This window comes from Myxocyprinus asiaticus, chromosome 29 (assembly GCF_019703515.2).
Source record: "Myxocyprinus asiaticus isolate MX2 ecotype Aquarium Trade chromosome 29, UBuf_Myxa_2, whole genome shotgun sequence".
In the NCBI taxonomy this organism is placed as follows: Eukaryota; Metazoa; Chordata; class Actinopteri; order Cypriniformes; family Catostomidae; genus Myxocyprinus; species Myxocyprinus asiaticus.
In genome coordinates, this window is record NC_059372.1 from 39,813,457 (window position 1) to 39,830,731 (window position 17,275).

Here is a 17,275-nt window from a genome sequence, read left to right on the forward strand (position 1 = left end):
AAAGTTAATTAAAGGGGGTGAGTTCCAGGAGCTGTGATTTAACAATGCCATTGGGTACAAAAAGCATCGTACATTTCATTCAAATTATAAGCAAAAAAAAAAAGACAAAAACCTCAACAGTCACTAACGAGATAAGTCAGCAAAAATAATGAAGAATGAAGCACGAGGAATTGCTGAAATACTGTACAAAGCAACAAAATGATGGCCAGTCAGAACATATTTGATATACAGCTGTGGAGCAGGATTTTTGACCAATGAAATTTAAAGGTGGGCGAGACAACCTAGCATATAGAATTACTAAAAATGTTAGCAATTTGAAATGGGAAACAAATCTAAAAACACTGCAGCAAAATGCTGTTAAATGTTTAAATACCTTACCATATATTCTGTAAAACTGTATTAGACAATATAATTGTGCTGTAAAATATTGTACTTTTTAGAAGTAAAATATATGAATTACCTTACAATTTAAAGTGAGCATTTTTATACCGTATGCTGTAAAACTGTATTAGACAAAATGTAACTTTTCTGATATTGTACCTTTTTCTAAAGTAAAATGAATGAATTACCTTATAATTTACACTGAAAATGTACATACGCTGTAAAAATGTATTAGACAAAAAGTAATTTTACTGTAAAATATAGTACGTTTTAGATGTAAAATTTATGAATTACCTTTTAATTTACATAAAAAATTTATATATGCTGTAAAATTATATTAAAAAATATAATTTTACTAATAAATATTTTGTTTTAGATAGAAAATGTATGAATTACCTTATAATTTAAAGTGAAAATCTATATATGCTGTAAAATTAGATAAAATGTAATTTTACTTTATAACTTACAGTGAAAATTTACATATGCTGTAAAAATGTTTTAGAAACAAATGTAAATTTACTGTAAAGTATTGTAAGTTTAAGAGGTTAAATATATGAATTACCTTATAATTTAGAATGAAGATTTATATTAAACAAGACATGAACTTTTACAATAAAATAATGTTAAAGGTGCAAGATGTAACAATTTTCATGTAATATTTGCCCTTTTTTTGTCAGTGTGTGAATGGCTTGTAACGAAACTTAAAAAATGAGCCCTTCCCGGACTTCCTAGGTTGACTGATTTTCATGCGAAGGGAGCGGGTCACTTTTGCCGGGAAAATCCAAAGGATGTGACGTTTCTGCGTGCTTCCGAGAGCCTTGCATCAGTGCTTCTCTTCCGCTTTTCAACAGCGACAACAAACTGCAACACTAGGTAACATTATCTTAGAGATGGAATCCAGCAAACGTCCGGCTCCCAGCACAACACCGACTCCAACACAAACTCTGAGTAAGCCAAAAAATAAAAAATAAAATAAAATGTATCTGCTGAATCCCGTCTGGCTAAGCGGGAACGTGATCGTGCGAAAACTAGAGTGAACATCGGCAAGGCATTTGATTCCTGGAGGGACCTTCATTCGGTTTTGGGGATCAAAACCGACCCTGAATTGACATTCTTCTTATTGGACAGGTAAGCTTACATAACTGTAAAGCATGTGAAATATAGTGCCATAAGGATTGATCTGTGTAATTTTAGCTAAACTACAATAACACATGAAATGAATGCTAGACAATGTTCAAGATAATGCAAAAAGCTCCATTCATTAGTGTAATGTAACTTGGTTATACAGAAAATATATACATTCTATTATTATAATACAATAGTGCATCGATATATCAAAATGACAGTTGTGATGGAATCACATCAATAATGAACTGTGTCAACATATTTATAATGTACAGCCTATTTTATAAACAGCTACTGTCATCATCCACCAAATTTAGCTAACAGCTATTGATAAAGCTCAAAATGCAGTCAATGTATCATGCAAAGAAAAGTGATTACTTCAAACTACAGTCTCGCATAGCCAGACCTATATCCACATTTTGTTTTAGCCCTGTTCCAGCACTGGAGACTCAAATATAATATGCAGTCTCAGAGTTTGTAGTAAAACAATCATAACTATGTAATTTTTATTATGCTACCTCATCTGTCAGCATGATGCCGGTGGATCACGTTCAGTCTCTTTGTACGTTACGTCATTGTTTTGGTTGATGCTCGCTCACTCGCGTCCCTATGGAGTGTGTGCACGAGCGCGGGCAACAGGTAGCTGGCTGCAGTTCACTTAACAGCCACAGGTGTTATTAATAACAAGGGTTTCTGAATCTTACATACTGCACCTTTAAAGGTAATGTATGCTTTTTATATGAATCACATTTATATTTTATTTAAAAAAGTTATGTTTCTTATTTTACTTTGGCGTCAGTTCTGACACACTGATATTGTTTTGTCAAGGTTGCTAGAAAGGCCATATAAAAGTGCCAGTTTTTCAAATGTAAAGTTAACAAAATGGTGCAGAAAGTGCAGAAATGGAAACCAAGCAACTGTGAAAATGCCTTGAGCATCATGACAGGTTAGGACAGAAACTCAGATTAACATGGAAGAGATGTGATTTATTACATTTTATCATGGTGCACCCGGTTAGGACACAGTGTTAGTTAAACCTAAGAGCTTACATTTGTATTTCTCCTCCAGGTGACCCTTACAAAGAGAGAGGAGGCCAATCTTCATCGACAGTACTCGGATCTTTCCACTGCGTCCCCTGTGACCCCCCAAAAATATAATGAACAAGAGGAGGAGGCAGCAATAAGAAGAGGTCATACAATCCAGTTATGTCCACAAGTCTATGACACGTACTCCAAGTCAAGTCTCAAATGTTTTTTAATAATGATTTTCTATATGATTAAGGTTAGCTTTATAACCCTGTCACAGGATAATACATTTCATTTATTTAATATTTTTTAAATGCATTATTTCTAGGGATTTCCTATTTGTCTGAGGAATGTTTGTGAGGTTTACCTTGAATAAAAAGATCATTTGATTTTAAATAACATGTATTTTTGAACCCTTAAACAGTTTCTTATAGGGGGTTCTAGTGTATAAATGTGTAAGTGAGTGTTAGACATACGTGTCATAGACATTGAGCAGCCAGTTGAGACACATGTCCACACACAGTGGGACATTGACCAGGTCTTTGTGTTCCTGCTCCAGTCCGTCATACACAGATGTCAAACAGTTGATGACCTCAGGAACCGTCAACTGCTGAGAGTTCACTGTCAACTTATGCTGCTGGAACATCGACTGAGCTACACTCAGATCCAACAGGTCCACTACGAGAAAGAGAGACAGACAGAGAGACAGCAACATCAGACACTTACACCACTGCCTAACTTTCAAGTGTCAACTCAATTTTGTGTACTCACTGAAAGCGAAATGCATTCTTTGAAATGCATCTTGCAGTGAGCCATTTGTTGTGGTTGTGGCTAGTTAGGACAAAAACTTAGATTGGCATGGAAGAAACATGATTTGTCGGTTGTCATTTGGTGAATGTTTCTGAGCGATCAACACTATTCATCTCTGGAGCGAGAGACTGTATATATTCCCTGCATCCTGTTAATACTTAATTAGGCTTATTAACTTCAAAAAACAAACAAACATGCAAATGAGGAGGATATGAGAGATAAGGCATGGAGACATATGAAGATACCACATATACACATGCATTCTAAAATTCTATTTGTGCTGTTAATTGGGCCTCTCTGAATTAACTGAACCAATGGAGTGAGACGAGGCAACGACGCAGCTCTAATCATATAAGATGCACACGCACACACAGACTTACAGCATAGTGCTTTCTGTAGGCGGCGGATCTTCATGGCCGTTCTATATGCAGAAAATCGCACATTGTTGAGGTCAGCTAGAGGCAAAAAGAAAATATAAGTGAGAATGTAGCTAACAAAAGTTTAAAATAGCATACATATAGCAATATACAAAAACCGAACTGAACAGACAATGAGTGCAAGTTTACATATGACATTCAATAAATCATTGAAACAATGGAAATAAAACTGAGGTGGGTGACACGTTGAAACCATAAATAACGCAACATTTGACACAGTCTTCAGAATGTAATCAACTGATATGGTCTAAAAACACATTTAACTAAATACAACGACTCGCATTTAACAAAATAAGTATTTAGTGTACAAAAAAACCAAAACAAAAAGAACACGTAAAATGCCTAGTTTTGAAATGGTTCACAGAAATAAAAAGTCTGAATGAACAGATTTAACCTCTTCAACTGTGGGGCATTTTTGGGCTGCCGCCTAAAAAATATTACACTCAAAATCTCACCATTTACAATAAAAAAAAAAAAAAGACTCCAATCATTCATAAATAATATTATATACTGTATGTTTACAATCTTAAGTTGAACAGAATAAATATATATATATATATTTGTTGTTGTTGTTGTTGTTGTCATAACTTTGTAAGCATGTAATTCTGGTTCTGTTCACACCATCTCCCTCCAAAAATATTATTTTATTCAACTAGATGGCAGCAAGTACGAGAAATTTTTTTTTTTTCCTCTATCATCTTCAGTCACAAAATGCTGATTTGAAATGTAGGTGGCGCTCTAACGCATTAGCCCTCACAAATGAACTTGTCCATAGACATTCAGTCTAATTTCAGTTCACTGTTTCATCAAATATCTCGGCATCTGAGTGGACTTGAAACTCTAGTGTCATCAGTAAGCTGAGATGCTCCCCTTTGTGATGATGTAAAACATTGTGACTAGGGATGTCCCGATACCATTTTTTTGAGAATGAGTATGAGTAACAATACTTTTTTTTTAGTACTCGCCGATAGAGTCTGATACCTGTTTTTATTTTCTGAACTCAATATCAGCAGTTTATTTCAATTTTATCATCAAAATTGTGTTTAAATAAATAAATTAAAACTTTAAATCAAATTAAAGTATAACATACACATTTCAACATGAAATTGTATGACTTTTATCAAATGAAGTGCTTTAACACAGAACCTCACAGCACAATCCAAAATACAACATTGGAGTTATTTTTGTCAAATAAAGCGCTGCATAACATAGCAGCACAAATGTGAGATATTGCGTAGGTATAATACAATTACTATTGATTTATTATTATTAATAGTAGTAGTAATACAGTGAATATTACATAACTTTAAAATAGTCATATATTTTTGTCATACTTTTTTTTATTTAAATTGAGCTTTTATTTTGGCAGAGCTTTTATTTTGAAGGGTTTCTGTGTTGTTAGACCAAGGAGCTCTGACGTAATGATGGCAAATTCCCAATGCGGAAAAGCAGGTCGCTACGTGAATCACAGTGATTATTAAACCACAAAAGGCTGCTATTTAAATAAATAAATATGTAGTCTGTATGTGCTGCATGCTACATAGTGATTTAGCGCTATCTAGTGCTCACTATCATCTGCTACAGAGTATGTGATGCTCATAATAGAGTTTTCCATGTATGAGTCAGGGATCTCTTAAGGTATGAGCACTTTGTGTCTTTATGTGAGCACAACACCGGCTCCACACGTTCACAAGCACTCACATTTAAAATGCTGCACGTGCAAACTATCTATTTATCTCATTAAATCACAGCTTTTGCTGTTAAATTATCTCACTAGGACATGACGTGATTTTAATCTGTGCGCTGAATGTTTACCTAATGACATTCGTATGTCAGATGGTATCGGAGCATTTTTACAAGTACGAGTACAAATACATGAGCGCGTTATCGGGACATCCCTAATTGTGACATAGTGCCCCCTTCTGATTCATTGAAATCAAAAATCTGAATGAGCATATTAAAGAAAATATTTAACAACAGACAGATCTGCTAAACTGACTTCCCTGTGATTGTCTCACCCGACACAGTGTTAACACCAGGTGTTAATAGCAGGTGTGAACAGAGTCTTTTATACTGAAATTCTATGCCCACACTGAATCTCAGTTATCCATGTGTTTACATGTGTGTGATGGAGATTTCCTGTCTCACAGAGACACATGGACACAAACCTTCACTGGCAGCAGGTCTCTAGAGCTGCTGTCCAGTATTTCTTCAGCAGTGTATTTGGGTGAGCTGTGTGTATCCCTAAGACCTGATAAGATGTGAATGAGTGTATGTGTGTGTTTGTGACACTTACAGAGTGAATGATACAGTTCGGTCATCTTGGGATGGTCCCAGCATGTCGACTGATTCTGATGACTAGAGAAAAGAAGTGAAAGAGGGTGACTTTTGAGTCTCTACGCCCATATGACTTGAGCTACACTCGAACACAAAAATGTTTTTGGGGGGAGATAAAAGGGGGATGTGGAGGACTGACTGATCTGAATGAGAAAGAGCAATAGAAAAATAGAGGTTGGATGAAATGGATGAGATAAAGATCTAAAAGAGAAATGGAGGGAGAGGACACAGGAGGTGGTAAGTTTTAAATCAGTGTGTGGACTGGTTTCTTTATGCTATCTGTTTCGTTTTTATTTGGGTCAGATGCAGCCGGACAGATCCCTCTAGGTCCTTAGAGAAACATTCACTTCAGTGAACTCACTAACACGACTGTCATTACATTCTCACCTCTGTGTCTGTCACATCCATAGTAATAGAAGCTGTATAATGGGAATTGGCATGAAAGAGGGGAACCTATAAATGGGCTGAGCTTATCAGCTCAGATACAATTAGTCTGAATAATATTCCTCCAATTTAATTTCTTCAATGAGTATTTTCAATTCAATGGCCATTAAAGTTACAATTATTCAGGTGACTCTTATAGTTCAGCATATAAGAGTGCTCAGAGTAGTGTTGTCACATGGTACCTTTCCCAGAGAAGCACGGCGTCTGGGCAGGACCCAAAATGACGTGTTTAGAAACTCTCCTCCAAAACAACATCAATCTTTTGCGGCATCTATTTAAAAGGTACAGGTATCTGCCATAGACTCTCACTGGAGCACAACAACAACTAAATTGGGAAGCATATACCTAACACTAAGTAAAAACTAAATTGGCACATAGCGCTTCCCACATCGTTTGGTCAAATGCGACCACCGCATGTGATCAATGGTCACATTTCAATATATATCTAATCACATGAAGACATCAGTGTGTTTCCGAGGGGTGAATTCTACAGAAATTTGGCACATTAAAACTTGCACCTTAATCATTCAACTCTTTAGGTGCCTTTTGCCAGCAGCAATTAACCACCTAAAGAAAGCTAGTGGTAAATGGATCTATTAAAAAGAGATGTCTGTATACAATTTCTACTGATCATTGCAGCAGAAGATTCTTAAAACCGGGCATACAGTATATCCATACTTGCATTGTAGACGAGCACATTTTTGACATTTTGCAACAAACCCCTTAAGTCAAGAAAACCCTTAAGGTATTGTCACTAAAGGGGCTTTGCCAGATACACTGAACACTATGGACAGCGACAGTTTTGCCCCCATGCCACGTTGCGCTTCTGTCAAGCTTTGTAATGTGGCGCTCAAAGTTTAAACAATGATAACCGGGCAATTTGCATATATGCAAAGTTTGTCTTTGCAATTACAGGTCCGACTTTACACCAAAGTGATTTTCACAAGGGTTTTTGCCTCACTCTTTTAGAGTACAAAGAAACAATAAATATCTCAAAAATAAATAATAAAAAAACAACTTTCTAACTTTATGAAGAGATAATGAATGTCTCATTATTTTTATCCATACATACTTACCTTTTTGTATCTGAGCATCCAGAGACCTCTGTTCTTGAACTAATTTAAATTCACCTAGGACATCCGAAGACCTTAACGTAAACGAGTCCTCTTATTACTTTCTGCAATGAATGTATCAAAGCAATTGCCAAGACATTTTGTCTTCTAGGTGTAAATACATGTTTTCAATGTTTATTGTGCACACCTCCTGCTTTCTTCCCTGGAAAAGTCGTAAAATCGACCCTTCTGTGGCGCTTTCTGCAAAGCTTGTCATGTGGAGAGCAAAAAGGCGCTTGATGCAAGTCATGTGGAAGCCACTTAAGAGTTTTCTAAACTTAAGGCATTTCTTGCAAACGGCTGCAGGTGCTAAGATCGCAGTGGTGGTAGATATCCCAGTAATGTATAGCAGATTGCATTCAGAATTGTTTGTGCCGTTATCTGATTTATATTATTCCTTTACGGAATCGGGCGCTAAAACGTCGCCCACAGTATGTGCAAATAAACAGCATTATAAGTGTGAGCAATTCATACTTAGAGAATTCCCCAATGAATATTTTCTGTCTAAAAATATATTTCTGATTTATTGTATCTGAATATCTGTGAGACAGCTGACACATGGCTAACCTGATCTGTCCTCTCATTTGCTCCTGTCTACCTCTAAAAGATACAGTGATATGATTTGATACATGCTAAACAAGAAAATGTCTCACTGTTTTTCTGTTTAGAGGTGAGAGAGAGAGAGAGAGAGAGAGATGGAGGTTCGGTAGGGATGCTGAGACATGTTGTCATCGGGTTTAAAGTAAATCTTATTGTCTCATTCATGACTCATTCACAAGCTGATGAGAGGTCTTCTTCGCTCCACTGGCATCATTATTTATACTGTGGTATATCTGCAGCACGATTTAGCAACCCGGCATCTATCACAAATGGATCTCCATGATGCCCAGCTTTTTCAAGGCAATTTGATTAAATAACAGAATATATTATGTTTTATAAAACAGTTAGTTCCGGAACTCGAATCTGATTAGGCGAGAGGCGTTCCAAGAGTGCTGCTAAAGGAATCATATCAGCACTGGTTTGTCTCACTCCACTTGTGTTCATGGCACTCCAAACTTAAGTGCAAGAGCAGTGCAGATGTGTATGAATTGCTAGATGTGGGGATATTGATTCATCACTGTAAAAATAAAGAATTCAGCCAGCAGGTGGCAACAAAAGACTTTCACGTGCTATGAACGAGCTGAGTTGACGTTGAGAGTCTGTGCTGTCAGTCAGTCCGCGAGTTTCATTGACATCATTGGATTTTCTCTCACTCGATCATTTGGATTACTGCTACACTATAACTGAGAAATAGAGTTAAACTAAGAGCTTCAGCATTACTGCCGATCACAGCTGAGAGTTGCAAAATATGGAGTAATCACACACCCTCAGGGCACCTCCGTTTCCAGGTTGGGAGGACATGTAAACTTTCAACATGGCAGAGGAGAGTATAGTTTCTGTGTTGATGTCAAAATACAAGTTCCCTAAAAATATACAAGAATGAAACTCCTGTCCTCCATGTTATCTCTCCGACAACAAAACACTTGAACCTGAGTGAAATACTCGTAGGATATTTCCGATAGCAGGTCTGATAGGTAGCATCACTCCACGATAGCTCAGAGTGGATTACTACCACACTACAGCTGAGGAATAGAGTTAAATTAACAGTTATAGTGTGTTCATCACTGCTAGTGACTCACGACAGACAGTTAATCACACAAGCTCGTGCTCTCTCTCTCTCTCTCTCGTTTTTCCTTTGTTATTTATTTACTTATTCTGTGAACTATTGTGTAAAAGCAATATCACACTCTCAATCATGCTGTTTTGTCTGTAAATTATAACCGATAATTATACTTCACAATTGTTGCACAGAAAATCAACATGATATAGTAGTCATTTGTATGAATATAGTACTCATTTGTCTTGTAATAAACAAATCAATAGATATCCTGTGATAGTAAAACTCATATAGCTTTGAAGCACAAATACAGAGTATGCGCTCTAGGTCCTCGTGGTGGAGTAGTGACTCGCCTCAAACCGGGTGGCGGAGGATGAATCTAAATTGCCTCTGTGTCTGAGACAGTCAATCCGCGCATCTTATCACGTGGCTTGTTGAGCGCGTTACCGCAGAGACGTAGAGTATGTGGAGGCTCATGCTATTCTCCGCGGCATCCACACACAACTCACCACGCGCCCCACCGAGAGCGAGAACCACATTATAGCGACCACGAGGAGGTTAAACCAACATGACTCTACCCATCCTAGCAACCGGGCCAATTAGTTGCTTAGGAAGCCTGACAGGTGTCACTCAGCACGCCCTGGATTCTACATATCTCGGGCCATTAACAACCCTATACACCTTTGGTAATTAGGCACGTATAAAAAAATTAATAAAAAAAAAAATCCAGACGGAACATATGGCTTGAAAATTCTGATTCTCTTCGGGTTTTTGGACTACAACCTGTACAACCTTCTGTAGCTTTTGTAAAAGAGAGAACATCTCAAGAGACTAATAAGGCAAAAAGTTTTAGAACATTTTGTCTTCTTTTTAGCTTTAATATGTGTGCAGTTTTTTTGTTTAGTAATGTATTTATTCTTCATCACAGTAATGATGAAACCTTTGCTAAAAATGTGGAAAGCACTGCAAATAAATGCTTAGTTACGTCTTGCAGCCACATGCTTCATATCTTTATTTAGAGGGCACATATACAGTAAGGAAGGCGAGATGTGTTTCATTCGAAACTGAGCTGCTTGCGGAATTAGCTGCTCTCTCTCTCGCTCTCTCTCAAGTTCAAAGAGCATCTTTCACAACACACACCCTGATAAACAAACATGAACTACACTGAAACCATTATATTCACAAAACAGTGTTTGGAATTAGAAAAATATCCTTCTCTACAGAATTCTTATCACATTCTCTTTCTTTTGATCCCCTCTCTGTCTCTCTGACTATAGCATACTTCTCTTTAAGCAGGTCTGACATGTTTAACCCTTTAAACTCTTAATTAATGCTTCTGATTATTTGAGTCAGCAGTCAGCAAGTCTTTTGTTTTGTTTGTTTGAGAAAGTTGGTGAGTGGTGGTGGTGAACAACAAGTTTGTCAGTCTTTTGGAGTATTTGGAGTTTTGACACTGCGTTTCAAGGGTCTGAGAGCGGTTCGTTTGAATTTTGGCTTATATGTGAATGAACTCAGGTGCCTTTAAAGCAAACTGAACTGGTGATGAGAGTATGATTTTGCGGTGTGTTGTGAAACACTGTGAACAAAAAGCACTACAGTTTCATTTCATTTTCACATTCACGTAAATCGTTTTTTTTTTCCCGTTACAAGCTACCTACCAAAAATTACACTGTTTAACCCTGTGAAGGCCAAATTTTACAATAAATGAGCAAAAAGAATTTTTACCTTTCAGATGTTGTTGTAGGAGGCCTCTGATGCAGAAAAAAAGGTTTTTAAAAGTTTTTACGTTTTAGTAATTTTTTAATGACACGTTGCAATATTACAACAGTGGTCAGGGAGGGCAGCAGACTTGCATTGTCTGAACAAATATACAACTAAGTGTTCATTTGCACAGTTGATTGCTTATGTAGCCCCATAACTGTATATATCATGAATAATAATCACACAAGTCATATTTTTTATGAATTGTTATTTATTAATAAAAAATATAGGAAAACAGGAAAAATGTTTTTTTACAAAACTGAACTTAGACTTAGTCCAATAAAAACCGGTTATGTTGCTCCGAGAATGTTCGCAGGTTGAGTGAGATTCGGGTTAGATGGTCCAGCACCTTTATACATTTTAATGGCCAATAGGATTCAGAGGCAGACCAACATGACCCATTGATTATTTAAATGTGGTCTGAAAAAACCATGACCATTACAACCATGGCCTTCACAGGGTTAATCATTACACAGACTCTCAAAGGTCTTTGATTGTTTAACCGGATCTATTTTTAAAAGCCCCATCAAAGTGAAGAAACTGAAATGTGACAAATAATTACTAATTCTTAATTTACTTATTGCACAGCTCTTTGGAATTCTTAATTGTGTGTGATTGATCAATCACAGCATTCTGCAGTCAAATATTTTTTTATAATAACTACTAAACTAAGTAAACTGACCGGAGTGCCCAGGAACCAATTCCCACATAGCTGTGCTAGTTTCACGTCTCTTCTATCACTCCGCAGTTTCTTTCAAATAAAATAATTTCGACTCAAATCCATAGTTCATGTCCATATATGTATGTATTTGAAAAGTAGCCATATAATAAGCAGAACAATGTTTTAGTGGTTAAAAAAAAGAAAAAAAAAGAAAAAAAAAGTGAATGGAAAGTGTAGTGTACCAATATTAGGTAGTCAATTTTTATGGCCACGGACAGTGTGAATGTAAAGAGAACTGGGTTCTTGTTCACTCAGTTCACTTTTAGCCTTTTTCCATAGACATGGTTCGGGGAAAGGTTACTGGGCCATTCCGGGTCTGAAAATCTGGTTCTGCACCATCCCAAAAACTTTACGCAGGAACCAATTACATAAGGAGGCAGAGAGTGGAATAATGCTTCATCACCAGATGATGTTTTCAAAACAACAACAGGAGCTTCTGTCTGCAGTACTTCACTACATCAAAAAAAAAACAAAAAAAAAAAAAACACAGAAATGACAGACATCAAAAGCGTTGAGGTAACGCAGACGAAATGGGCACTCTACTTGCAAAACGGTCTTTTACGGAGATCCGAGAAAAATGGCGAGATCGCAAAGTCTATGAGGAGATACAGCAAGACATTATGCACGGCGGTGTTTGGTGTCCTCTGCAGCTGATCTCAGTAAGTTATTAGATTTGCCAACTTTGTTAGCTTTCCTTACACTATTCTTACCTTATTTTGTGCATTGTTTTGTTCAGTAAAGGGATTTTTGACCAGCTTCTCACTTAGGAAGATCGTGGCTATCTGTTAAGTAAACCGGTAGGATTCTCAATCAAGACATATATGCAAAGTAAACATATATGCTATGGCACAAATCCAAAGATAACCATCTGCCAATGTTAATAACGATTTCACTGTTACAGTTAACAGAACTTAGCAAGTTAAGCTACATTAAAAGTTCATACAAAATCATGTAATTTCGTTACCTGTCTTGAGCATAGATGTCATCTCTGGTAATCTTGTTGAGCACTGTAATAATGTTGGATTGCTTTTCACTGTATGTTTAAATTATCCTCAAAAACAGAAGTTAAAGCTGTACACAAACACTGTGACACACCATGTTTGTTAATGGGTAGTTGAGGTAGTCATGTAAAACTACCAGGTAGACATGTAACCCGCTACGTCACCATTTGGGTTTGAAGTCAGTGGAAAAGCGTGGCCAGTATGCAATAGACTCTAGATTGCCCCAGACTTGAACCAGCTGAGCACAGGCTCGGCACGAGAACCATCGTAATTTCAGTGGAAATGGGCTATTTTTGGTTCACAAAGTATTCTCAGTTTGGTTATTTTAAAGATGACTTAAGTGTGAAAACACCCGTAACATACTATCAGGTTAAACTAGAGCCGGAACTCACCTACATTCTCTCACTCTCTTTCATCCATGAATATTATCTTGTTAGCCAATGTTTTGTCACACTGCTCTGTGCTTTGAATATTTATTCATACAAATCACGCAGTCATGACCAACAAGCTACAGTAGAGTGCCCTCCACACTGACTTTTGACCTCGGAGATGTCATGCCTTTCCCTTGCAATTACCAGGCAGCCCAGAGTCAGCGGCTTTTAATTAGGCCGATTAAGACAATAAGCTTTGTTTATTCACACACCCTGCCTCAGATCAGAAAGACCAATCATGCAAATAGCACATACTGTACTGATAACAGCACATAACACTAATAGTACGTGTCCATTGGCACGGAGTGAATGGAGGTCAGCGGGAGTTTTCAATTAATTTCTATGGGAGCTGAGTGAGGGATTATGAGATTGCCAGCAGAGCAAGGGGTGAAAGCATCACAATGAAGAGAAATGCTGAACTTTATGCAAATAAGAGGCGAAAAATTCCAGACGGCACTAATCAATGCGAGTTAAAGACAGTGATGTTTAGCCATAAAAGTGCTTCCAAAACTGCTGATAGTACTGGAGTATCTACTGGATTCAGTGCTTAAATCACATTGTAACAAGGGCTGAAAAAAATAAAATAAAATAAAAAATTGATTATTTATATGATTTGCCGATTGCATATATAATTAACATTTGCTGAGAATAGCCCCCAAATTAAGATGACATCAATGTAAAAGATGAGTAAATAATTAAATTCACATTTTAAAAAGTGGCTTTACAAGTCAATTAACTGTTTATTTCTATAAATAGTTATTGAGCATATCACTGGCCTACAGTCCACAGCAATACATTTTTCAGTTGAGTCTGTCAATCTGTCTGATGTAGACTCGGAAGCACTTAACACAGGATGTGGGTCTGTATACAAATATCGACAAATGTCTTTGGCCATTATGACGTTGCACCTCGTGACATGACAGCATGCCATTGTTAAGTTAAAACTAGTAAAATTTCGGGAAAATGCGTTTCAAGTCAGCTGCATTCTGTTCCATTTCGCTACACTCCATCTCGCTGCTTTTGAACACAAAAATGCGTCCTGTGTGAACAGCTCGTCACGCGTTGTGTATTGTCTGCTTTCCTGTGGTTTGGTGATGCATCTTTGGTTGTGCTTATTATAGAATTTAGGGGGCATGAGTAATGGTATTTTTTTTATATAATCACACTAAAATAACTTGCTTTGTGGCTAGGCCATGGCTGGGTAAACAAAAGTGTTTTAAACTGATAAAGAATGTATATTTTGGCCATTCAAAAATTTAGTTTTTACTGTAATCAAGCATATATATGATGATTTTTTGGACCGTGTAATGAATTTAATCATAATCAAATCTTACATTAATCGGTTACAAACAGTTCAAAATGCAGCTGCTAGACTTCTGACTAACACCTGTAAATATGAACACATCACCCCTGTTTTACTTTCATTGCACTGGTTGCCAGTCCACTACAGAATCTATTTTAAAATTCTATTTTTTTTATTTATTTTTTTTTTAAAGCTTTTAAACAGATTGGCACCTATCTGACTATCTTTATAATCTTTTGAATACTAGCACACATGTCGGACGTCTAAGATCATCGGACTCTTGATGATCCCTAAATCCAGATTAAAGTCGAGGGGTGATCGCGCTTTTGCTATCACAGGCCCAAAATTGTGGAACAGTCTACCTCTATCTCTTAGAATAATTTAGACAGAATCAGAATTTTTATCAAAGATAAAAACCTATCTCTTCGAGCTTACCTACAACTAATCCCAGAGCCTGTCCTTGGTCGGTGTAAATTGTAATATGTGCTATGATGTCTTTCCTTTTTGTGCTTTGGGGTTGTACATAGATGGATTTGTAATTGCATTATGTTATGTTCTTTTAATTATTGTTGTAAAGCACAGTAGCCAACCAGTGTTGTTTTTATTATGCTTTATAAATAAATGATTGATTGATTGATAATCATTTTACAGACACTCTCCCAAAAGAGGCAGACCTCTGGTATTTTAAGCGATATTGAGCAGATTTTCTCTGTACCAGTAGACACATACTGTAATGTGAGAACATGGAAAGCTTGAGCCGTCTCAGATGAGAGTTTTGTGGAAGTGGAAGAGAGTTTCCCTCAGGAAATACATTTGTGAGGGGGAAAGAGGAAAGAGGAAAGAGAGTGGGGAAGCTCATGTGTATTCATATATTCACAGCCATATGGGTACTGTCATACAGATCGGTGGAAGAGAAGTTCAGCTGCTGGCCATTTTAAACAACACACCTGCTGAGCCCCTCCCCCTCTTTTACAGGGCCCTCTCATCTCCAACTCTCAACTACAAAACTCCAGGTTAAAATATAAAGCTCCTTTCACACAGAGATCCCAACATTAATCCCGGGAAAAGTCGTTCCGGCAACTGTTCTGGGACTGCAAATTTTTTCATTTACACTGCAAGAGATTTCCCTTAATCTGTGGTCGCATACACACATCCTGGGACAATCCCGTAAAGACAAAAGTGACGTCACAATGTGACACTTGAGTTTACTGATGACTGCATCTTTTCTCTCGATAAGCCCGCTCTTTCATCCTCTTGAAAACAAATAAATTGTGGATGCACTGACGGTTAATTTCATCATCTGCTCGGATGGCGAGACGCTCCCATGGTCCCATGAACACCAATAAAAAAATAAATAAAAACAATCATGGTATCAAGGTGCATTGCAATATTTATATTAAATAACAGAAAAATTATATTTAAAAAGACAAATAATTTTCAATGATACTGCCCTGCAACAGTTAAGTTGTGCAATTGATTCAGTAATTGCATTTGTAATTTCTTTTTTATTTTCAATGGGCCTACCTTCCTTAAAATAAAGAAAACTAACTAGCTTACAAGGTAAAACTATGCTTTTTTCCCTTTAAACATTAGCATTTATCAAAATAAAAACTGATTAGGCTTTTCATTTGCCATTTATTTGTTGTTTTTCTTTTTTTTTTTTTTTTTGCACTAGCACTGCCATTTTTTTCAGTATAACTTAAGCACTTTTTAAACTTTAAAAATAAAATGTATTAGTATCTATCTATCTATATATATACACACACATACATACATACACTACCGGTCAAATGTTTTGACTGAAATGTTTCTCATGATCTTAAAAATCTTTTGATCTGAAGGCGTATGCTTAAATGTTTGAAATCAGTTTTGTAGACAAAAATATAATTGTGCCACCATATTAATTTATTTCATTATAAAACTAAAATTTAATAAAAAATAAATAAATAAATAAATAAACATTTTTGAAATTGATGACTTGGACCAAATAATACAGAAAAGCAGCCAATAAGTGCCCAACATTACAATACTGTTTAAAAAGCATCAGGCTGCAGTTCACTTAACGGCCACAGGTGTCATTAATAACAAGGGTTTCTGAATCTTTTATACTGCATCTTTCAGCAATTTTCCTTCCTCATGATGCCATCTATTTTGTGAAGTGCACCAGTCACTCCTGCAGCAAAGCACCCCCACAACATAATGCTGCCATCCCCATGCTTCACGGTTGGGATGGTGTTCTTCAACTTGCAAGCCTCACCCTTTTTCCTCCAAACATAACGATGGTCATTATGGACAAACAGTTCAATTTTTGTTTCATTAGACCAGAGGACAAGATCTTTGTCCTCATGTGCACTTGCAAACTGTAGTCTGGCTTTTTTATGGTGGTTTTGGAGCATTGTCCTCTTCCTTGCTGAGCAGCCTTTCAGGTTATGTTGATATAGGACCGTTTTAATGTGGATATAGATACTTGTCTATCGGTTTCCTCCAGCATCTTCACAAGGTGCTTTGCTGTTGTTCTGGGATTGATTTTCGCACTAAATTACATTCATCTCTAGGAGACCGAATGCGTCTCCTTCCTGAGCGGTATGATGGCTGCGTGGTGCCATGGTGTTTATGCTTGCATACTATTTTTTTTTTACAGATGAATGTGGTACCTTCAGGAATTTGAAAATCGCTCCCAAGGATGAACCAGAGGTCCACAGTTGTTTTTCCGAGGTTTTCCCATGATGT

General features: G+C 36.8%; 1 protein-coding gene across 1 annotated transcript in view; it reads right to left on the minus strand.

Annotated features, from left to right (window-relative positions):
- LOC127419658 (dystrophin-like) overlaps positions 1–17,275 on the minus strand; it is a 375,384-nt gene that overhangs the window by 58,675 nt on the left and 299,434 nt on the right. Inside the window, exons 62-65 of the mRNA XM_051661226.1 lie at positions 6,075–6,136; positions 3,722–3,796; positions 3,008–3,209; positions 2,556–2,641 (exon numbers count right to left, since the gene is read on the minus strand). Coding sequence (XP_051517186.1) covers positions 2,556–2,641; positions 3,008–3,209; positions 3,722–3,796; positions 6,075–6,136 — 425 coding nt within the window. The remainder of the gene's footprint in view (positions 1–2,555; positions 2,642–3,007; positions 3,210–3,721; positions 3,797–6,074; positions 6,137–17,275) is intronic.